Genomic DNA, 23,657 nt, shown 5'->3' on the forward strand with positions numbered 1-23,657 from the left:
CGGCAATTGTCTATTTGCCGCAAGCACACAAAAGTTATGCAGCATCAAGTGAAAAGTTTGTTGGAGCCAATTTTAAAGCAAAAGTTGTTTTTTCTTGTATGAGGGAAACCAGAAATTTCTTTCATTAGTCCAATGCAAATTATTTGACAATCAAACAAAAAGTCAGCCCGACAGACTACCTATCCATTAACCCACCCTTGCTCAACCGTGTATATACTCTATATATATATATAAATTAAATCAGAAAAACCAAAGCAGAATCTCTTTTGCTGGCATTTCATCTAAATGTTAATAAGTCTCCTTCTGATTTTGTTGCTCCTATCCTACTCCTGGTTTAACAAGGTGTCAGAGGGCGCTACGCCAAGGCATTTTCCACTTGGCCGCGCTGATTGAGCGAAAGTTGTTGTGGAGCAGAGTACCGAGATACTGGGGGGAGCGGGTGGATAACTTCCCTGAAAGGAAGAGCACAAATCCTTGCTGGCGGCGGCGGCAGCGTCTTGAAGCATACATCCTGTTTATTGGACTGGCTTATTGATGAGAGGTTTTGTTGTGGATTTAGGCTGGCTAAATAGTTGCACAAAAATAAAAGTGGGCCAAGGCAGAATAAAACCAAAGTGTTTGACACTTGTCTGGGAGGTTTCTATTATAGCTATTGATTGATTGAGTGACTGAGTCACTGAACAACTTTGACTTGATGTCAGCAGAAAGTTAAAGAGTAGAGAAACTTTATATCACAATTTTTGGCTTACATCGAAATATTGCAAATCCAATATCAAACAATTTATTGTTCGCAAAAAAAATCCATTTGACGCATACTAATAAAATATTCATGTAACTAATTTAAATGCATGACAAGCTCATATAAACACACATATATTCACACAAGCACACACATTTAAGGCTTCGCATATTAAACAGTCAATGCAATTTTTATGATTTTGTAATATTTATTCTCTTTTTATTTTGTTAATTAAATTATATGAATAAAATATTTCATTAAATTTTTCCAATATGCAAATTAATTTGCGAATACACAAAATAAACAATAAATAACTGTATTGTGTGTTTTATATACGAAACATAGTAACAAAACTCGTTAAATTTCATTTCATCCTAATCGACTAGACAGACATTTGTGTTCGGGGCTCCCAAAAATAGTCTACATTTTTTTTGTTAAGTGATTACCCTGTATCTAAAGAGTCTAAATGTCTATACCTGTGAAGCCCAGTAGAACCATGTTATATAATTAAATTAACATATATATGTTACAAATTTGAAAAACCTAATACATTTTTGTTTTAGTTGTATTAACTTGTCAGTTTATATTATTAAATATTTAAAACTTAAACTATGTAATTTGAAGCTCAGTTCAGAAAGGCCATTTTTTGCCTCTTATAATTTTTAACTTTAAGTCTGGCAACCTTTTGGCAGAGTTATATTTTCAAAAATGATGGGAACGCTTGCCACTTTCTAACTAATTCGATTTTGTGAACTAGATTCTTATGTGTTGCAGGGTATATTGAAGTCTGTGCTCCAATAAGGGTTTTCTTTTTTATTGTTTATGTGGGCTAAAAACATCAATCTCAACCTTATCCGCTTTTGGCATGCGTAAAAGGCGTTAGACTAAAACTTTTTCGTTTTCTTTTCGTTTAGACCAAACTGACTTTCAGGGCAAACTAAGTGTGTCAAGGCAAGACAAGCATTGTGAGCTTAAAATAACATGATTTCTGAATTGCCTGAAGGGCATACAAATTTTATCCATACGCAATATCGATCGATTTAGCATGAGGTAACCAAATGGGTTTTGGTATAAACTGTGGAAAAAGAGTTATCATGCAAAATAAAATATAAATTATTGTGATTTTAATACGAATGGAAGAGCAAAATTTAAATTCATCCGTCTTGTAAGTCTTGTCGTTCTTGTGGTTGACTTTAGTCTGATAATAGCAACAAACAAGTTCTTTGAAATGACACTGCCGTTTGGAAAATACAAGAAAACGGATAGCTATAGACTTACAATTGGAAGTATTTGTATTTTTATAGCGAGAGTCGACGCTGATAAAGTAATAAGCCAATTGTTAGCAATTTGTTATTATTAAAAAAATTAAAAATTATTAAAAATTATTTTATTACAAGGTGTCAAAAAGGCATTTAATGAAGATTTTTTATTTCTGCACATAAGTATGCTATATAATTTATAGCATAAGAATGGTCTATACAAACAGAGTATGTTATTAACAGTGCTGGACAGCCACAAAAAGATTAGTGTGCAACAATGTGTTTTACAGTTGCATCTGTTTATCGCCATCAACATTTGTCGATTTTCTATAAAAAAAAAACAAAAGATTTTTGTTTAGCTAACTCACAGAGCACAGGCTAATATTTAAACAAAAAAGTTCTATAGTTTTCTACTTAACCAAAAGTTTCTGAAATTTGTGACCTAGGCTAGCCTAATTGGGTAACCTAGCCCTAGATCTTTGGCTCAGACTAGTTTCCTCTGCTTTTAGTGCTAAGGGCTAACATTGACTGAGTCATAAACCTAGTGCTTAGACGTCAGAATAAAAAACTAAAATGAATACTAATAGTAGCAATAATCAGCGCTATTCCAAGATTTCTTTCCTGGGCGAAGGTCATGTGAGTTGCAAATGGTTTTGATTAAGCTAAATATATTCCAATTGGCAATGTTCTTAATGTAGTTTGCTGTTGTGTACAAGGCCCGCGATTTGGTTACCAGCCGAATTGTGGCTGTAAAGAAGATAAAGAGACGCAATGACGAGGAGGTTAGCAGATTTACAACATTGCGTGAAATTGAAATCCTTCAAGAACTGAGGCATGAAAATATCATCAGTCTGATCGATTTCTTTGGCGAATTCTCGAATGTTTCGCTTGTTTTTGAACTTATGGACTCGGATCTGTCTATGATTATAAAAAATCCAACAATAATCTTGTCTGCAGCGAATATTAAGGCATATGCCTCAATGATATTGCGTGGCCTGGATTATTTGCATCAGAATTGGATACTGCACCGTGATCTGAAACCCAACAATTTGCTAGTAAACGGGAAAGGTGTTTTAAAAATTTGTGACTTTGGTTTGGCCACAAAGTTTAGCTCGGTGGTTCAAACTCATTCCCCCCATGTGGTAACACGTTGGTATCGATCACCCGAACTGCTCTTGGGGACACGTCAGTATGGCATTGGTATCGATATGTGGGCTCTTGGATGCATCTTAGCCGAGCTAATGCTAAGAGTTCCCTTTCTGCCAGGATCTTCTGACTTGAATCAATTGAATCGCATCTTCAAGACTTTGGGCTCTCCAAGTGCATCGGACTGGCCCCACATAAATCGTCTACACAATCATATTGAATTTTTTAAATTCCCTGGCACTCCATTGCGAGACATCTTTTCAGCTGCTGGCAGTGATATGATTATGTTGATTCGTCGCTTATTAGCCATGAATCCACTCAAACGTTGCTCCTGTCGTGAGGCATTGGATATGGCATATTTCAGTAATATGCCAGCGCCGTCTGTTGATCTCAATCTGCCCTTGGCTTCGTCTCCATCAAACCACAAGGAAAATATCCCACCAGAGACGATAAATTGAGATAAACCCCCGATGCAGAAGCGTAAGGTCCTGGAGACACAAGCCAAAAGTAGTCAGATTGTTCCACCAAAAAAACGTTTATTCTTTTAGTAAATATTCTAGATACATATTACAGCTTTATATGTTCTTTTAAACAAATGTAATTAAACATTTTATGTCTTACGTGGACCATTAAAAAATTTCACATTTGTAATTTTTTTTTTTTAAGAAATTTGAGAAAAATTAACCGAATTTTTCAACGTAGACCAATGAATCAGGTTCCGTTTTGTTGGCAAAGGCTAAGTTGTTAATAATAAAGGAACTACCAAATTCGCAATAAAATATATTTTTCCAATAATTAATTTTGTTTCAAAGCCCATTTAATTGTTTTTGCACTCCGAAGAGATGTTTCCCATAAACAAAAACCAAACACAAATACAATATATGAGAACAATTTTGATATCATTTAATATTTTTTTTTTACTTACTAATACGTTTCCACTTTATAAGGATTTGATTAGATAGTGTTGAACATCAGAAGCGCTCAGTTTAGTGAAACTTTCAGGTAATAACTGACATAAAACTGACACAAATATGATTTATAAAATTCGTTTATTAGTTGACTAATAGTAAGTTAGTTAAATGTATTTCACAATATTTGGCACTAAGTGCATTCATGTTTTTATCAATAGCACAATAGAAAATAGAATCACTTTTTTAAGTTAAGTTTGGTTAATCTACCAAATTCAAGTTGTTGTGCAATATTTAAAAGTGTTTTCGCTGTAACCAGGTCACCACATAAATTTTAGCGCATTTTTTGGCACTTGTTTGCGGAAAAGAAGGATTGAAAAAAATACTTATTCCTGTGGCAAATATTTACCCAGTGACACTGCAAACGTTGACCGCAGTTGACCAGGTTGACAGTTTTATGGCCCCTGTTGGATGGAGGCCGTGAAATTTGCCAAGTGACCGGATAAACAATATAAAAGAACATAAAGAAAGGGCCAAACAAACATTAAAGTAATCTTGAAAAATACGCGAAACAAGTTTGGAAGCTCATATTGTCCAGACCTAGGCCAATTACATGGCAAATAAAAACATACGAAACATGGCAATAAATTGCAGTCTTTGCCGACTTGCACTTGACCTCTTTGATTGTGGTCCTCCGACATTTGTAATAAGCGTCTGGAGGATGGTAGAAAAAACTTTTAATTGCATGCATGCAGATAGATAGTAACACACAGTACAGTAAACCCCAACGACATGGAAGGGAGGTCGCAGACAAGGGCGCCAGACTCACTAAATTGAAAATTTTGAAAGCCTTCCACAAAGTTGTGAGGCAAAAAGTTTGCATATATGAAACGGAAGGATGAGGATGGAGTGTTGCGAATGGTTTTGAAGTTGAGCTGATTTGATGGCTAGCCAGGACATTGGCTTCAATAATTTCACTCTCATACCCATTACAGTTTTTCGTTGTTATGCCAAAATTAAATGCATAATTTGGATAAATTGGATTTGCGGTCGGCTCAACTGAGTGGGAAAAATTTTCTAATTAAAACGTTTAGTGTGCATGGATTGTCGTCTCTGCAATATATATGTATAGGTATAAGTGTATAGGTACAGTCGATTGCCACTTGATGGCTACAGAAGCCAGAAGCCTCAGGCACGTTTCTCACCATGGGGTTTCCCCCAAGTATTCAATGAAAGTACCTGCGATTCTTCACCTGCTGTGAGGTGAATGAGGAGTTATGTAAGCGATGGAAGGTATACAGATCACAAGATGTCGTTGGTGAGTACCCCAAAGCTAAGGATTCCTCTTCCTTGGCAGTTTTTTTTAATATATTTTCAAGTAAATCAAGGATTAAAATTTATCTATTCTGTTAAATTTGCAATTATTTCAAGTTGAACCTAAATCTTCTAAGAAAATCTCATTCATCTTTTCAAATTAAGTAAAATGGGATACGGTATCCATTTTCTTTAATCCAAGAACTTCTATATTTTAGCCAAGTAGTTTTACATTTGCCAAAGAAGTGTATTAAGAGTACCTTCTAACATACATTGTGAGCTTTTCCTACTTTGTTTTCTTATCTTTCTCACCTGGCTGAGAAGGCGTATGCCGTTCTAAATAAGTAATAAACACCTTGCTGTACGTTTCATGGCCTCTTTTGGCCCCGCCCACGTTTCGTTGTAATAAATTTATATTTTGTTGGTGCTATTGGTGGGTGTGGCTTGTAGCTAGAAGTTAGAGGCTTGAAAACTCGACATGAGAGGGGGGAGAGCAATCACAGTCGGGCACATAGTTTGGTGCTTTTAAAATTTTCATAAGCAGCATCGAATTCGTAATACAACGAAATTTATTGCATACACTCAGGCGGCATTGCCTGCTAACTTATTCATATGAAATTGCCTGATTACCGTCCGTCCCCCGTCTGGTCCCCCTTTTTCCATTTGGCAGGAGGTTGCACCTTTCCTACATATCGGTACGTGTTTGAATTATTTGCCGGTCATGCCATGAGTCGGGATTTGGGCTTGGCTTGGGGTCCATCTGATGTAATGCGCCTGTTTGTATGGCAATTGCTGCGCTGGGCCGCATTTTTTATGAAGTGCCTGGGTCATGACTTTTATGATTTGTATGTTGAGCATGAAATTGAAGTGGTGGGCGGGGTGAGTACTCACATGTGTGTAGTTTTGCCGCCACTAAAGTCATTGAATTAAGCAAAATGATCAAAATGGCAATGCGGAGAATGTATTATTACTGAATTCTCGGTTGGATATTAAGACTCATGATTTAATAAATTATTGAAATTTAATTTCATCTAAGTATATGTATGTAGAAAAGAAGTTTTTAGTCCAAAATTTAATATAATATCGTCTAGTCGAAAGCCCATGCAACTAATAACATTTAAATATATTACATTTTATAAAAATAACATGCTCTCAAAAGTTCTCTGTTCTTTGTTAACATATTCATTTAAATTTGTTCAAAACTAGTTCACAAATAGTTGGACTTAATGTTTATTGTCTCTAGATTTGTTTGATCTGACATACATAACTTTAAAATTTTTTGGTTAAAAGATTTCCTGTTTATGTAGGTCTCATTCTCCTATACGACTTTAGAATTTAAGAGCAATGATGAATAATATATAGGCTGGATGTACATAAAATTGTTAATATTTATTTAGCTTTTTTAAAAGCTATTTTAATCATATTAATGAGACAATTCGTAATTTTTAAATATAAATATATTTTGTTAAGAATTTCACTAGAGGATCGATCGATTTCCCATTTAAAAACTATAAATATAAAATAAAACTATTTTAATTCTAGGACTATATTCATATGAATTGGCGATAGCGTTTTATCTCGTTGTTGTACTTTATATATAAATAAGATTTGAAGCATATGAAAGAGTAATTTTTTTTTTTTATCAAGTATGAAAATAATTATTTCTTAACCAAGAAATTGGTGCAAACTGGACTCTTCTGGGTAATTTATGTTAAAATAATCTTTCAAATTTGTTTGGGATGTGAAGCCCAAACTAAAAAGTTAACTTTAAGGAATTAAGTATCCTACAAATCTCTCCCAGACATTGCTCGAACCGTTAACCTTGGGCCTAACCAAACAAGTTTTGATATTTATTTAAACGTAAAGTAAGTTTATATTTCTTGTTTTTCTTTTGCTTTTTAAATTTTACCCATTGGCTGTGTAGGAAACTCTTAGGGCTCTATCAATATTTTGTCCTTTGGCCAAAATCCTCTTTCAACATACGAAACACACACAAAACATAAAACCCTTAAGGAGTAGCACGTGCTCAAAATCTCAGCACTGAAAGTACACACACTCCAGGTAAAATATCAACAAGAAGAAGAACAACAACAACAGCAATAACAAAAAAGAGCAAGAACAACTTGTCGTAAACACCTTTTGCCGAGCACTAAAATATAACTTAATCCCGAAACGAAATTGATATGAAATTTTCACCTCGATGGAAAGGAAATTTAAATTCCACACATGAGGCGAGAACAACTTTTTTTTTATTTTCCTTTTCATCTCCTTGTCGTCCCTTTTAGATTCAGTTTTTCCTTTTTTTTCCACTTTGCTCTCTCTCTCTCTCTCTGTCTGTTGACACTTTCTTGTGTTCCTTTTTGTGTAATATTTGCTAATTTGTTGACGCCTCTTTTGGCATACCTTTTTCTGTTTTTTTGACTGGGAGTCAACTTTGATATTTTCTTTGATAATTTTTGATTGAAAAAGTTTTCCTTTTGTACGTCTGGGACAAAGTTAGAATTTGTTTAAACAAACATTTTAAAGCTTATCTTAGAGAATTCATTTCACTAATTACCCATATGCAGGCAAGAAATGTTGCCAGTTTGCCAAATCAACCTTGTTCCACATTTTTGCCCATTGTTCTTGTAATCTCTCTTGAGTAGCATTACTTTTTGGTACGTATGTACATCTATCCTCTCCCCTCTCTTACTGAGCCATGTCATTTTATCTCACTTATTGCCTTCATCTAACTTGAAAGCATTCTCAGCTGCTTAATTTTTACACTTGCCGCCTCTAAATGACATCCCCCGAGGTATCAGAGGACAAAAACAAAAAATGTGGAACAAAGTTTCCATTTCTGCCTTGGGGTAAGTAAAAGACAAACTTTTTTTCCTTTTTTGGCCCCGCGCTGAATGTAAATTGTTGAGGCCACGTGAAAGGCATAAAAGAAAACCTAATGAAATCTATTTTTCCTGTTTTTTTTTTTTTGTTTGTCGACTGGGGCTTGTCTTTTCAAATAATTTGGTGTGTTTTGCCGGAAATGTCTACAATTATTTTTGAAGAGAAAATATGCAAATGTTTTGCTTTCAAATTCTATATACTATATGTACATACATACATTTTTCGTTGCATATCCAAAGGCGCAATTCATAAAGCAAACCTCAAGAGATATAAATACTCAAATGGTAAGCAAGCAAAGGCATGTTCTAGAGATGACATAACTAAACCACTTTCCTCTTATTATACACTCTTTAAACACGATCGAAAACTCCATCTTACACCTCTTTGAACTCTGTTATGGGTCTTCAAGACTAGGAAATAGTGTTCATAGTGATATGCAATCGAATGCAGGTCAGAATCTTTTATTTTAAACTTTCAGTCGAAGAAAGAAAGTTTGGGGAGAACCGAAAATTTTACATTTTCTGTTAATATTTTTAAGTTAAAAAGGTAAATTCCTAATTTTATCTCCAAATAAAATAACAATACTTTTTGTTGAAACCAAGAAATTTACTGAAAGTTTTATAATATTAAAAAATGTCCTTATAAAAGTGGTTAGGTATAATTTTGTGATGAATAAGTTTAGTCTCTGTAATAACATCATCTCCTCTAGTTACTAGTGAATAATTAAGATCAGACAAATGTTGATATACAAGATTTCTTACAAGATCTATGCTCGATTCTACGACATATTCGAAGAATTTGCTCACAATAAAGCGATCAATTCAAAATCGCATAGAACTTAAAACGTTTGCTCTGTAAGGACAGTGAAATCGGACCAATAATAGAGGGTATTCTTCTTATTTTGAATGAAGCCCATGTCTCGTTTAACCCATATTTGCTCAACACAGTTATTCCCATGGATGTAATCACCAGGTTAAGCTACGGTATTAGCCAAGTGTAGTTGCGTACAAGTTACTTTGCTATAAATTCTCTTTTTGTTGCAAGATTTCTTCTTTTTCTAGCTCAGATTTACATAGTCCTTAAATTTATAAAATCAATTATTCATCACCTTTCAAATGCTATAAGAAACCAAAGACAGAAAGGTGATCTACGGTTAAGATTATTGGCTTAACAACAATTAAAAAATATCGACCAAAAATTGTACAAGTTTTTGTTATTTATAACTTTAACCAAACACTGAAACATTAGAGAAATTACGAATCAAAAGTTACCTATTTATTATCTAAAGCTTTTAAATAATTGAATATTTCTTAAATAGCTAAATTTTTCAATGGAATTTAAAAATTAAAAATTAAAAAATATGGTACATTGTCTTGCCTTTCACAATAAAGACACAACTATTATTTAAAGATACATTTCAATTAGTTTATTGAATTATTCGATCGGTAAAGACCATATGCATATAATAATATATTCCATTTTTCACTTAGCCATCACTAGTTTCTGTGTATATCCATGTTGCAAGAAAAGCGTCTTAACCGCAGCTAAACAAGTAATTTTGTGCACATTTCACTTGTCATATGACACGTACTTATTCCATATCTGCACACACATACAGATTCTCTGGCATTTTCTCTACTTCTTAACCAGAGGAGTCTAGTCTGGCCTTTTTGCCCTTTTTCGTCTTGTCTTGGAGCGATTTTCCTACTTAGTAGCTAGCAAAAGTTGCAAGTTTCTTGCATTTTCGCCACACTCCTTGAACCCCTGACACTTCTCACTACAACTCATAACGTGTATTAAGTGCTTCCCTAACGTAGATGCAAGATACAAGATACAAGTTCAACTGTTTCCTGTTTTACCTACTCCCTTTTTTTCCAACCTTTTAGTTTCATCTTTCTGCAAAAAGGTGAGCCCTCAAGCTGGTTGTGCGGAAACGAAAAGGAAAAAAACTAAAAACTTTGAACTTTAAAGCTGCATATTGAAATATATAATATTACTAAACATATTCAAGTTGAGAATTTTTGCATCTATTGTCTTTATGCCTTTTTCGAGTTTTCCTACAGTTAATGGCCACGTTCAACCAATTAAAATTCTAATTGGCCACTATAAAAACTAACTGCCGAAATAAACAGAGAAAAAAGAGTGAGACAGACATACATATATAGAGGGTGAAAAGAAGAGTTCCCTAAAGTTTTCTCAGTGCATTTAGGGAGAGTGTTGCAGACTGCATTTGACAGGCGAGAAAAACAAAGTTTCATATTAAGAAAACAGAGGTCAGACAGAGGGGGGATGTGGGGATGGTAAGTCACATGCATCATAAACCAAATCAGGTGTAAGTAATGCAAGTCAGGGCCACACCTTGGCATTAAGTTTATCTGACAGGTTAGCAGCTAAGAAACATCTACTGATAAACAAGCGATTCCATGGATTTTCCTCTGTTGCGTATACTTGATAATTTTCCTCATTCCCAATTTCGAGTTGCTTCAAATTGTAATTAAAGTATAAAGGAACTTTCTGTTGAGAAATTACTCCATCCAACTGACATAATTGTGTGTGATTGATGATGAAGAGCTGAAATGTGTGTGTGTGTGTGCTTGCTTTAACAAATATTTTTCCAATTGCAACTCAATTAAGATTTCTTATCGGGCAATAAAAGGAAAATACCTAAAGTTCTTTGGACTCAAGTTAATAACAAATGCTTGGAAATGTTCTTCTCTTCGTTTTGGTCTTCTCATTCTTTCGAAGGGTCATAAATAAAAGCAGGCTGCAAGTTCAAAGTTCACGGCGTGTTCCTTGTGGGTCCACAGCTGTAATTGGCACACAGATTGAACACTAGGTCTTGGTGGCTGCTACCCACAGAAACATGAGTAGTTCGAAAAAGGTTGCCCAGCTCTTTTTGTTTGGTTGGGATTGAATTTGGGACTTGATTTCTATTTTTTTTTTTGCAGTTTTTTTTGGTTTTGTTTCCTTTTGGTTTCGGAGCCATGTTTAGCCGCCGTCAGACAAATTGCCGACGATTAAGATTTTTTATCCTGCCGAGCCACATGATAAATGAAGATGTTGGGCTAAATGAAGCAAACTCCGTAAGCCGCAAGACTCAGACTTTAAGTTGATTACAGGATTAAATAAAAAGTCACACTGCATGCCAAGAGTGTAATTTAATTATGGTTTTACAACTATACTATAAATCGATATTATTTAGATAATCTTACACAATCTAATATATATTAATATTTGTTGTTTCGAAAAATTCGGTATAAAAGGTATATAAAGCAAACTATGTTCAAATATTAACTAAAAAAATGCCCTTAAACTTTATAATACCTAAATTAATTGATAAAAAACTTATCACTTTAAAGGTTTTGCCACATTGTATAGACCAATACATTGGATTAGAGTTTGGTTTGAATGACATAAGAAAAATAATGTTTTCTTAAGGCCTTTTTGACGACCAATCATTTCTATGATTCTATTGTTGAGGTGGTCCGATCCTGAAAATTCCAGGCTTAATCCTAGGTTCATCAAAATGGCTTCTTAGTTAAAGGCAGGATAAGAAAATTAGGTAGCTACTTACATGCCTTACAAAGATTGTACCACTCGTTAAAAAGGTTTAATAAACATGTCGACACAAATGTAATGAGTTTTTATATTCTTTCTTAAACGAGACTAAAGAAAAACATTCATATTTTATTTTCATTCATGGCCCGAATAGTATTAAGATAGTATTTGTAAACAAGTTGAGCATATAAATACATACTAAAAATCCAATTTACGGATGCTTCAGTAACCAAATGGCTATGCCTTCTATATAAGCTATGTAAAATATCATGTCCAAGTAACTTTAAAGTACTTCCAACCAGCTACCTCAGTTAATTAGCCACAAATTCGTCTATTTGAAATCTCACCCTTTCACGTTAAGTAATAACACCTTAACACTATAATTAACACATCTGCCCACCTGCAATCGGCTGGAGTCCTCAATAATTAAGCGCCAACCAATAATGAAAACGTGACAAGTTCTCTTTCCGCCATAAGTTGGACACCAGTATATAAACCTTAAAGACATTTTAATCAGTAGTTATACCAGTTCAGATAGTGAAAGGTGATAGTGAATATACTCCACAATATGGACGTAAAGACAATGGCCACTGTGGAAATGCCCATATTTGGCAATACTCTCAAATTAATGAAATTTTGGTCCTATCTATATGTGCACAACTGGCGACGATATGTGGCTATGACACCCTACACTCTAATCAATATAACTCAATATGTGGATATCTATTTGAGTACCGAACCACTGGACTTTGTTATAAGAAATGTCTACCTGGCTGTCCTTTTCACCAACACAGTTGTAAGAGGAGTCTTACTATGCGTACAGCGAGGAAGTTATGAGAGATTTATTGCAATAATCAAGGACTATTATATCGAATTGCTGGTGAGTTATGAAAGGTAACAGAAATTGACAAAAGTTTCTATGCATTTAACATCAATATTTTATTAATTGGTAGGTTGCAAGCTTATTAAGATATTGTCAGTAACTTAGAATCGAAAATATGTCAAAAATTTGATTATGGAATGCAATAGTTCTGAATTAAAATTCATTTACAAATTTTCTGCTGCACGTCTCTACTGTTTTGACTGCTAAAATGTTCAATTTCTTCTTCAATTGCATTTTCTTTAGCTCGACATATTTTAGACACATAATAAAATTGTAAATTTCTTTTACTTAGAGAGCAATATGCAAATATTTATCTGAACAATTATGTGATTTTAAATAATGATTTTTTGATATTGAAACAACTGTTTGGCCCTTTTAATGATTTATCCAATATTAATCACTAAAGTTGTAAAAAAAACTTACTTTACAAAATAAAAATTTAAAGTCTTCTATAGGATATTTGAGTCCTTTCGATATAAAAAAGTTCTGTGAGTCAAATTTTCCAAACAGGATTTTCGTTTTCTAAATAGATATTTCAAGAAGAAGCGGTCTACTGTTTTTTTTGTAGGTTTGATAGCCAACTTAAGCAACGTTTAAAAAAAACAGCCTAGCCTATCCCTTAGATTTTTTCAAATATGTATGTATGTTTAAATAAAAAACTATGTTCAAAATTAGAGACATTTGGCCAGACCCGTCTGTTCATTGAAGGTTTCAAAAATGCATAAAAATAATTTTCTTTTGCTTTTAACTAAAATATCCGTCAGTTTTTTTTTTTTTTTTTTGTCTAAAATCTAAAACATTCTCAGACTGGCCGCTTAGACTTATATATCATTTAATAATATATTTTAGCAATCGACTGACCCCCATATTGACCAATTGGTCAAAGAAGCTACTAGACTTTCCATTACCATTGGCCGCATTAATCTACTAATGGGCACCTGCACCTGCATTGGCTTTGTGACCTATCCCCTATTTGGTTCGGAGCGAGGTAAGGAACTCTAAATTGCATTTGCATTTCATTTAAATTATTTATAGTTAATTGTGTTGAAATGGTCGTTTCTCCTTTTTTTGTTTTGCTGCTGCAGTTTTACCCTATGGCATGTATTTATTTGGCATTGAGGAGTACAAGTATGCCAGTCCCTATTACGAGTTCTTCTTTGCGGTTCAGGCCATAATGGCACCCATGGGCTGTTGCATGTACATACCATATACGAATCTGGTGGTGACCTTTACCCTATTCGCCATCCTCATGTGCCGTGTGCTCCAACACAAGTTGCGCACTCTGGAGAAGTTACGTGGGTCTTCACTGGAGGTGCGTCAGGAAATAATAGGTTGCATTAGATATCAACTGAAGTTGGCCGGGTACGTTCGAGTCAGACCTTTTAATTCAATTAAATTAATTAAATGGAGCTGCCTTTTCTGTCTCTTTTTTTTTCATTTAGCCTTGTAGAGGGCATGAATTCGTTGAATACACATTTACATTTGGTCGAGTTCCTGTGCTTTGGAGCGATGCTTTGTGTTTTACTCTTTTCGTTGATCATTGTAAGCATTTATCTAGAAAATATATGCACTTAGAACAATTAGTATCGCATTTGGATTACAAAAACTTATAAAGAGATTATCTATATATTACATAAGTTGGTATTTTTTAGCATAAGGTACTCGTTTAAATCAAATTAACATCAAATGTTTACTTAGCAATTGAGGAGAAAAGAATTTATTTAATTAATTTAATTTGAGTCAGAACTTTTTTCTTTTTGAGCATTCCAAGCGACTTTTTAACATTTTAATAGTCAATTTTTTATTTATATTAATATTTCGAACTCTTCAGGCTCAAACAATTGGTCAAACTGTCATAGTGCTTGCCTATATGGTAATGATTTTTGCCAATAGTGTGGTTCTCTACTATGTGGCCAATGAGCTTTACTTTCAGGTAAGTGTAAGCCAACCCGTATCTAAATCTAATAGCAAAATAAAAGTGTTTATTTCCCACCCTCAGAGCTTTTACATCTCCATTGCTGCCTATGAGAGCAATTGGATGGACTTTGATGTGGATACACAAAAGACTTTAAAATTTCTTATAATGCGTTCACAAAAGCCTTTGGCGGTATAATAATTTTTATTGGTTTTATGTATTTTAGATTGACCATTATATCTCTTTGCGTCTATTACAGATACTTGTTGGCGGTGTCTATCCCATGAATCTAAGAATGTTGCAGTCCCTGCTTAACGTCATCTACTCCTTCTTCACACTGCTGCGTCGCATTTATGGCTAAGGAAACGTTTACTTAAAAAAAGATCCCTTACCCTAAACCTTTATTCTTCTTATCCTTTGTCGACTCCGATTGCAAGCAATTGCAACAATTGATTGCATTTAAGCTAAAAATTTGGAATGAAAAGAAAGCAAATGCAATTTGGTTTTGACCACGTCCAAAGAAAAAAATAAAAGGAAAGACATTCCAAAAGTGAGAAGAACAAAACCAGGAAATAAACTATAATAAAAACTGCTTTCTCCTTTGTTGGACTTGACTGTCTACCTTCCTGTTTCCACTGTTCTCATTGTTGTTATTATTATGCCTGTCACGTGCCATTTAGATAACTTCTATTTAAGCAAATATAAATCTAAAGTGTGTTAAATTGGATTAAAATGTTCTCGTAAAATAAACATTGTCCAAATGTGGCCGAGCTACAAGATGGACAAAGGGAGAAACAGAAAAAACAGGGGGAACTTACTTACAACTTGTTCAGAGTCCAAAAAGAAGAACTCGATTCGCATTTACTTCGTTGGTTAATTAATGTTAGAAATTGGAAACTTACTTGTTTATATAAGCGGAAGGCAAAAAGTAAACTTTGCCCTCAGGACCGAAAGTTAAAGGGAGAATTTCGGTCAATTTTGTTAAAGAACAAGAAATAAACACGTTTTATTTAAAGATTACTTGGAATAGTTGACCAATTATCACTGATGTTGATTTAACTTGAAAGAAAGATTTTCTGTTATCTGCTTTATAATATTAACTTTTAATCTTGAACGCTGAGGAGTCAAATTATAGAAAAGTAGGTACACAAAATGTTCAAATCCTAATCAAATACATTTGTTTAACTTTACATGAACTTTCTGTAGCAAAGTTTTTTTTTTAACTTCTTATAAAAATAGCAAATTTTTCTTTTCGGTTTATTTAAACAATCTTGAAGATACATATATGTACACTCTGTTAACTCATTTCTTAGTTGAAATGTCTCAACGCTAATATTGACAGAGACAACCCTCAATGTTCTTTTTCCCTCATTGCAGTCAGATATCATAAAACCCTTGAACCCCAAAAGTCTTCAGCAGCATAAAACACTTGACCGCTTGACCTAAATTCTTCAACCCTCACAAAAAAGTACAAAAAAACACAAGAAATGTATAAAAAGTCATACCATCGGATCAACAACTCCTACAAAACTGTCCCATGTCCAGAACCCTAAGTCAAATGTCAACAAATAGATGAAAGCAAAGAATAAAAAAATAAAATAGAACCAGAACAAGTAAAATGTATTAAAAATTTCAACACGTACATAATATTTTGAATGAAACGCATAAAATAAACGTAAAATATGATATGGACAGAGAGTAAAACTAACCGAATATGAATGAAAGGGTTCAAATATATAGTCGGCCTCATTAGATACTAAGCTAAAGAATCCAACTTGAGTAAAATTTAAGCAGAGTTTTGACTTTAGGGCGTAAATTGATTTTGGGATTCGATAAAATTGAAGCTGCCTTCTGTTCTGCTCCTTGAAAGATAAGCTGCTGGCTTCTCGTGGCTCACGTAGCACATTTTAGCACACTATTTAAGATGGAAAAAAAAAACAAAATCTACCATCCAGTCAGAATGTGTCAATTTGGCGTCAAAGACATTTGACAGAGCCAACAACATGTTTACATTAGCAATAAAATGGGAGTACAGAGCATCTGGTATGCCCCTGCCAACGAATCCACCCATCCACATTTTCGATCCTTGGCTTGTCAGTGTGTGTGCCAGAGCTCACGTCTCAGTCTACTCCCACTGGCTCATCTTCCTGGTTAGGCCAGACAATAACTATAATTGTCGCATCAGCGTTTTTTCTCAGCCTCAACGCCAAAAAGTATGCAGTAAAAACGGGCGCAAGTCATGGAAAATGGCGGATGGTGTAGGAGTAGGAGTCGAAATAAATTCCATTAAACAGCAGCCAGACGATGCCTGAAGGAGGCTCGTCAAGCAATTTCTATTGTAGCTCCACTCCTATTACGAGTGTGTGTGTGTGTGTGTGTGTGTGTGTGAGAAGCATATCAAGCAAAAAGCAAAAATGTCTGAAATTAAAGTCAATTTCGCAATAAGAAAAGAAAAGGGGATGAGAGCTTAGCTCAAGTGAAGGTAAACGCTGATTAGGGAAATTGAAGAAACGTTTTCATGCGGTTGCTCTCATCGATTTTTCCCATTGCTAAATAGACAGACAGTTTCCCCAAACCAGTCCCAAACACAAACTATTTTCATCGAACCAAAACTCAAAAGAATTTCAGCACAAAAGTGCCAAAATTGAGAAAAGGGTCAAATGGGGCGGAACCCGTTGCTAATCATAAATTATTGTCACACCCAAGAAAAACATTGACCCAATGACAGAGAAAAAGAAAAAAATTGGAAAAGTTTTTGCCACACTATCTTGCCTTGACCAGAATATACCAAACAGAATTAGCAGAAAATTCTTAAATATGTATGTATATATATCATTTTGGTCATGGCCAAATGTCAATTGCCAATTGGCAAGGCATTTCAAGTGTAATTGAAACTAAACCTTTTGCATAATTCAAGTCAAAGTGGCTGCCATTTGGTTAGGCCGGAAATCAAATTAATTTAACTAGCTAAACAGTTCATTTCGATTGCATATGAGTGCTCAATGTTTGTCGAGTTGAAAGCATGGCTAATTAAATTAGTTAGCCATGAAATGCATATCAATCGACATCAGCAACAATTAGAGTATAGTGAAACAATTATTCTCCATCGCCATCGACGGCCTTTTGGTTAAATTGCAATTTATGGCCAGGTAAAGTAAGAAATTTCTGCCAAAGAGAATGCCATTCCAACTCCAAATTGTTGCACAAATCAGATTAAGATTGCAAGTTTGCTAAGCGATTTATGAATGCCAATGAGTATGTTCGTCTGGACCGACCATGTCCAGAGACTGAGAGTATTGAGTGGGTCCCAGTAGGAATTATGGGGGCAAATTGTGTTTTGCAGTTTCATTTGCAGACATAGCTGAATGTGTCACATTCGAAGTGCAGGTCCAATAGCAATTGACCAAAGGTATGCAAAGTTGGTTCTCTATGTACGTGAAACTGAAACAATGCCAGAACGTTGCATTCCTTTTTGAAACCCTTGGGCAAAATTTACTCGGCTTAGGTATGCAGGTTTTGGCCAAGCTTGTATAAGCTACAACTGCAATGGTTGTTTAACCTTAAAGCCACAAGAAATTGCTATTGACACTTAAATACAAACGTTTTGGATACCTTTTGGGTGGTCGGGCGTAACTTTTTGGCCAAACATTGCATTTTTGTTTTTAAATGAAGAAAATGTTGTTTTTAATTGTAATTTTTTGAATATGAGGAATGTGGGAAAAAATAAAACAGACAAACAGATTTAAATATATTAACTAAAGCTAACTAGTAAAAGATAGAGGTTTTTTGAAAAATAACGCCTCTTCTCTTAGGTTTTAGTGCAATATTTTAAAGATAACGATAACTGATAACTGTAGATTCAACTGGTTTAATAGCAGACAGGAGAGTCTCTTTTACCATTTCTGCAAGTTTGTGTATAAATCTAGCACCATTATTCGATTCTATTTATCAAAGAAGAAAAATTATTTAACTCAAGACAAAGTACAATAGCAGATTGACATTGCAAAGCATAATTTGGCTGAAATTGCATTTCAACTGATTCGATTTTAGTTTAGATAAATATATTAGGATTAAGAGATAATTTATGATCCCTAATTACAACCAAGTAGCTCATAACATCCAAAGTAGAAAAACTAGAACTACGACATTTTTATTTAGTAATGCATCTGGTTTTTAAGCTGTCGCATAGACATAGAAATATGATCTACTAATGTAACCAATTTACGCTAAAGTTTTGTATAATTGCAGTAAGCAAATGCGTTTAAGATGGGCGTCTATATACTATATGTTACTATTTTGGTTACTAGCCAAAGAAGAGTATGCTTATAAGGATTTTGGAAGATTATATGAAATACTGTTTTAACGACTAAGTTAACAATACTGATGAATAAATGTGAATCTAGACATATGTCACTCAAAACCACTCCCCTTAATTCGGACTTGTAGAGACGGATTTACGGATTTTGCCTCTAGATTTTAAGCTTTACTCTTTTATCCATCGGTTATATTCAGATTTTATTTTTATCGCCTTTTGTGATTATTTAAGTGTATACCAAATTAACATCCTGTAAATACTTTTAATTTATGGAAATTAATCCCTTTCTTCATTAGATACCTTTCCACTCTATGCCTGCAGAGTAAATTCGATTATTTTAGCAAAGGATATAGGACTAAATATTGCTTATCTATGTTCTTGTCAGCTAATTCGATGGATTCAACTCTTAAATCTAAATTCAATCTACTCACTGTCAATTCTTTAGCTACTCGTTTTGCCTTTTGTGCATTATTCCAATTTGATTATTGTGCGGTTTACTTATTCTTTAGCTTTGCCTCTTTACATATTTATTATGTATTTCTTTGCTGTCTAACTTGTCCAACACAACACAGTACGTACGTTGCTGTTGGCTCAAATGGCTGGTTGTCTGCTTTGCCTGTTTGACACTTTTTTTTAGTTGTTGTTGTTGTTGTTGTTGGTTGCTGTCTGCCTTCATTTTGTGTGCCTTCAGCTGAGTCTGTTTAGTCTCCAGGGTGGATTATGGCCATCAGGAGCCTGGCTTTTTAACATTTCAATTCTAATTTAAATTTTATATTGTTACTTTAACAGAAAGTCAACTCTTATCTGGCATATCATCGTTACATTTGCCAAGACAAATATTTTCGTGTCACGCTATTCCAATTAGCTAATGTTGGCGTTGGCCAACCTTGAAATGGACAGTCATTCAATCGCAAAGTTTTGTATATTTTCGCAACATTTTCTGTTAAAAACTTCTCTCAGTCAAATTATGAAATGTCTGAGGATGCCAGCTGTCAACTGTATATATACTTATATATTTATTTATCACCCTCTTGATTTTGTATTTGTTTATTGTCTGGCTGTCACATGTCAGATGTCAAGTTATTCTTTTTTGGGGTGGAAAATTCGCAGCTGCTGAAAACTATTTTGCATTCCGATTATATTGCAGTCAGGCCAAAAATTACTGCAGCAGTTGCCAAAACACTTTGCTTATGATAATTCCAGTAACTGTCTCTTCTCTCTGTAAAAAGATGACTTGATTTACATGGCAAACAAACAACCATCCAACAAGTCAGCCAAACGAAATGAAAATAGAAACAAAAAGAAAATGAATGAAAAGTATGCAAGGGAATGGAAAATGCAGCATGACAAACTTTCGTGAGCTTTGAAAATGGTTGAAAGTTAATTTATGCAGCTTAAATTTAAGAGGACAAAATCTTTTTAAAAAAAAGCAAATACAGATAAAAGTTTATGCTTGGCTATGTATATAAAAAAGTAAATAAAAAATCGTACAATAAAATAATAGAAATCTTAGCCAGATCATTTTGATGTGCCACTAAGATGATATATCACTCAGTTTATTTATCTCGTAAAAGAAATAACAAAACATCTAAATGCAAATACTAGTCATAAAATATCACTCATACGCACTGTTAACACAGAATAGCACTAAAAACATTGAGAACTTTGAATGTCTATTTAGCCATAAAAGAAAACCACACAGCGACACTAGTTATGGCTATGATGAAGTTTTTATACTCTTATATGTTATTTTTTATTTATGCTAAGACCAAGCTAAAATATTCTTCAGATTATTTACTTTCTAAGTATTAATTAACATATTTGACATTCAACAAATTTTAGATTTTTTAAACAAGAATATTCTAAATGAAATATTTAAATTTCAATATGTATATATCTTTTCTACATAGCTTTTAAATTCCCTGCCTAATATCATTTTAAATATTAAATAATTTGTTATTTCGAACGTCAAGTAAAATAAAAGCGTCATACTGAATCATTTTTTGAGGGATAAAAGAAATGAAATATATTAGTCAGGAGAGCTTTCTGAGCTAACGCAAAGGTAAGCAGTCTATATAAAGATATTTTCATATATTCAGGAGAAAAAAAAAGAGGTAAGAAAAAAAAGAGGTAAGAAAATAAAGCTAATAAGACTAACTTATTCACTTAAAGCTAATAAAACAAATTAAATTTTTGCATATTAACTTTTTTCCAAAAACCTAAAAATAATCTACAAATTTCAAAAAGTCGAACAACGGACTAAAATGGGATTTACGATATTTTTTTTTTTAAATACATATTTCTTATTTATTTGGGATTCTAAGGGTCAATAAGCAAATGTGAGGAAGGGTGTATATATAATACAACATGACAGGATACAGCAAAGTTAGGATTGTTTCACATTAATTAATTAATAGTTGAAAAGTTTTCGGGTTTTGACAAGTTTTGTCTTTGGATGGAATATTATAAAAACGTCTTCATTTCTTACCTAAAATTATTAGAAAATCTCAATGTACCTTTCTGTCTGTTATTTTAAAACTGGACCACATAGATCTACATACATATTTAAAATAGATAAACTGAAATAATTCAAAATTTTTGTCATGGTTTTCGTTTATTTGCTAGACTGTAGAATATATTCTCTTCGTATTCCTAGTTACCAAGGATTTCAAGGTCTCTGACAAAAATTCCATAACCTCCTATAAGAGTATTAAAATAACACACAAAAATCACGATAATAATGAAGAAGAATAAAAAAAAAACAATGTAAACAGGTGGATATTCTTGGAAAACCTGCTACCCCAAGTTTTTCCGTCAAACTAAAAAAAAAATCATAAAAAAATGAAAAATCTCAAAGGTAAATGTATGAGGCAGCAAATTTGCGTTGAACTCTTAGGGAATGCTGGCCATAAAAATGATTTAATATGCTTTTTATATGAGAAAAGTTTTGCAATTTTTGCACATTTAATGTCAGGACACTTCACTTGACATTTGATGTTGCCAGCACAAAGCAAACTTTTATTTTTTTTTTTTACAAGAATTTAAAGTTTACTTTAAGACCTGACGGTTAATTATGCAACCTGGTAGAAACTTTTGCCAGAGCCAACACATCTAGAAGTTTGCGCTGTCTATAAAATGGAAGCATGGCAAAGTTGCGTAAATTAAATCTAATTGAATTTACAACTTGACTACAGTTTCCATTTGGCTTACAGAATGTGATTACAATAAAGGTTTTGCCATGCCCATGCAATGGATATGTCCTAACACTTGGGGGAATTATTCATGTCACTTGTTTGACAACAATGAAAACGCCTCAAATGAAAGCAGGAAGAACATGAAGTAACAGATAATCAGCGGCTGGAAAAGTTTCGCCTTTTTCTTTTATTGAATTTAGAGCAAAGTGTAGCAAAATGTTACGCTTCTTTATTAGAAAGTTAGCCTGCGGGTCTTCAACGGGCAGACAACGGGCCAAAGGAAGGCAAAAGGGAATAGATTGGTAACGAAGCAGGGGCAAAAATTGAAATTCCATTGCTGCCACTTTAGCGAAAAGCAGCTAAAAGAAATACAGAATTCTAGATGGAGGGAGGACATGCCAATAATGTGACATACATAAACAATGCCCGAAACAATAGATAAATAGAAAAGATGAAAAATTTTTTTTACATTTTATTATTTAGTTAAAAGTTTGCTCTTTTTAGTAAGGACATCAGGACATTAAATATTTAATACGTGGCAATTTAAAAGGAAGAAACGCAGCACTTAAATATTTGGAAAAGAAAAACATTGGCCCATAATTGTAACATTTTAATGTGACAAAGTCTATAAATCTTAACAGAACTAAAAATTGTATACAATTTTATTTTAAATGTTAATTTAAGAAACAAAAAAACTTACAAAGGACCGCCTATACAAAAATATTAAAAACCAAGTAAAAAACAAAAGATAGAGTGAGTCCTAAAATTAGCTAAGCTAAATAAATAATGTTAGGTAAATGAAAAATCTGATGGTCATAACATTTGACGTGTTCTTCAATTCAAACCTTTTTAAAAATTAATGTTTTTTTTTTTTAATTTTTGCTAAAACTTATTTCTTTAAGCAAATTTTACTTCAAAACCAATTTATGTCTGCTTATAGCAGCTTAAAGCATATAAAGGACCTTTACTTTACAGACAATTGTGAAAAATTAGCTGGACCAAATCACACTGAGCCTTTTTTTTGAACATTTGCAAGAATGTTCTGAAAACTTATTCAGCCAGAATCCAGTTCCACTCAATCTTCCTTTGGCCCTTATTTCTTTAATTCTATTGGCCATCTTTCGTTTTATGCAATTCATTTGCCATTCAAAGACCGCTGAAACTTTATTTTCATGCTCATTAAATGCTTCTTCCAGAGTTGCCCGACAACAACAAGAAAAACTCATCAAATAAATCAAATTTTACTTGTTAACCCCTTCATTGAGATTCTTTTCTTCTCTTCATCTTTGCCCTATGCCTTCATTTGCTTGCTTTTTGCTGTTGTCCAAAAAAAAAAAAACTTTTTCTTGATGTAGCCTAAAGGGGTTTACCAGGCCAAAAAGGAAAAAAAATAAAAGAAAGTTGCGCCAAAAATAGCGTTAAAATGTGTAATCAGAGAAAACGACACGAAAAAAATAAGGGATCAGCAGTTGGGGAAAAGTGGAGCGACAGGGCGTCATGTCAGCAACTGTCGAATGGTCCGTCGACGATGAAGATGACGACG

At 33.6% G+C, this 23,657-nt stretch overlaps 2 protein-coding genes across 2 annotated transcripts; both read left to right on the forward strand.

Annotated features, from left to right (window-relative positions):
- The first annotated feature begins 2,478 nt into the window (after positions 1-2,478).
- On the forward strand, positions 2,479-3,778 carry LOC6641833 (cyclin-dependent kinase 7). Its single transcript, XM_002064661.3, has 2 exons — positions 2,479-2,634; positions 2,697-3,778. Exons 1-2 carry the CDS (start codon positions 2,572-2,574, stop codon positions 3,600-3,602), a joined length of 969 nt encoding a protein of 322 aa, XP_002064697.1. The 5' UTR covers positions 2,479-2,571; the 3' UTR covers positions 3,603-3,778.
- An 8,597-nt stretch (positions 3,779-12,375) lies between these two features.
- Positions 12,376-14,966, forward strand: LOC6642012 (odorant receptor 30a). Its single transcript, XM_002064662.1, has 7 exons — positions 12,376-12,687; positions 13,540-13,678; positions 13,776-14,052; positions 14,133-14,232; positions 14,522-14,623; positions 14,690-14,797; positions 14,865-14,966. The coding sequence occupies exons 1-7, from the start codon at positions 12,376-12,378 to the stop codon at positions 14,964-14,966; spliced, it is 1,140 nt and encodes a 379-aa protein (XP_002064698.1).
- Positions 14,967-23,657: the final 8,691 nt, after the last annotated feature.

The sequence above is a fragment of the Drosophila willistoni genome, assembly GCF_018902025.1.
Source record: "Drosophila willistoni isolate 14030-0811.24 chromosome 2R unlocalized genomic scaffold, UCI_dwil_1.1 Seg167, whole genome shotgun sequence".
NCBI lineage: Eukaryota > Metazoa > Arthropoda > Insecta > Diptera > Drosophilidae > Drosophila > Drosophila willistoni.

What these genes read in the sequence shown, in the direction of transcription:
- LOC6642012 (XM_002064662.1), top strand. Translation starts at nt 12,376, where the DNA reads ATGGACGTAAAGACAATGGCCACTGTGGAAATGCCCATATTTGGCAAT. An exon ending in TATCAACTGAAGTTGGCCGG is followed by an intron (nt 14,053 to 14,132) that starts GTACGTTCGAGT and finishes TTTTTCATTTAG; the next exon opens with CCTTGTAGAGGGCATGAATT. An exon ending in GTTCACAAAAGCCTTTGGCG is followed by an intron (nt 14,798 to 14,864) that starts GTATAATAATTT and finishes CGTCTATTACAG; the next exon opens with ATACTTGTTGGCGGTGTCTA.
- LOC6641833 (XM_002064661.3), top strand. Translation starts at nt 2,572, where the DNA reads ATGAATACTAATAGTAGCAATAATCAGCGCTATTCCAAGATTTCTTTC. An exon ending in CTTTCCTGGGCGAAGGTCAT is followed by an intron (nt 2,635 to 2,696) that starts GTGAGTTGCAAA and finishes TTCTTAATGTAG; the next exon opens with TTTGCTGTTGTGTACAAGGC.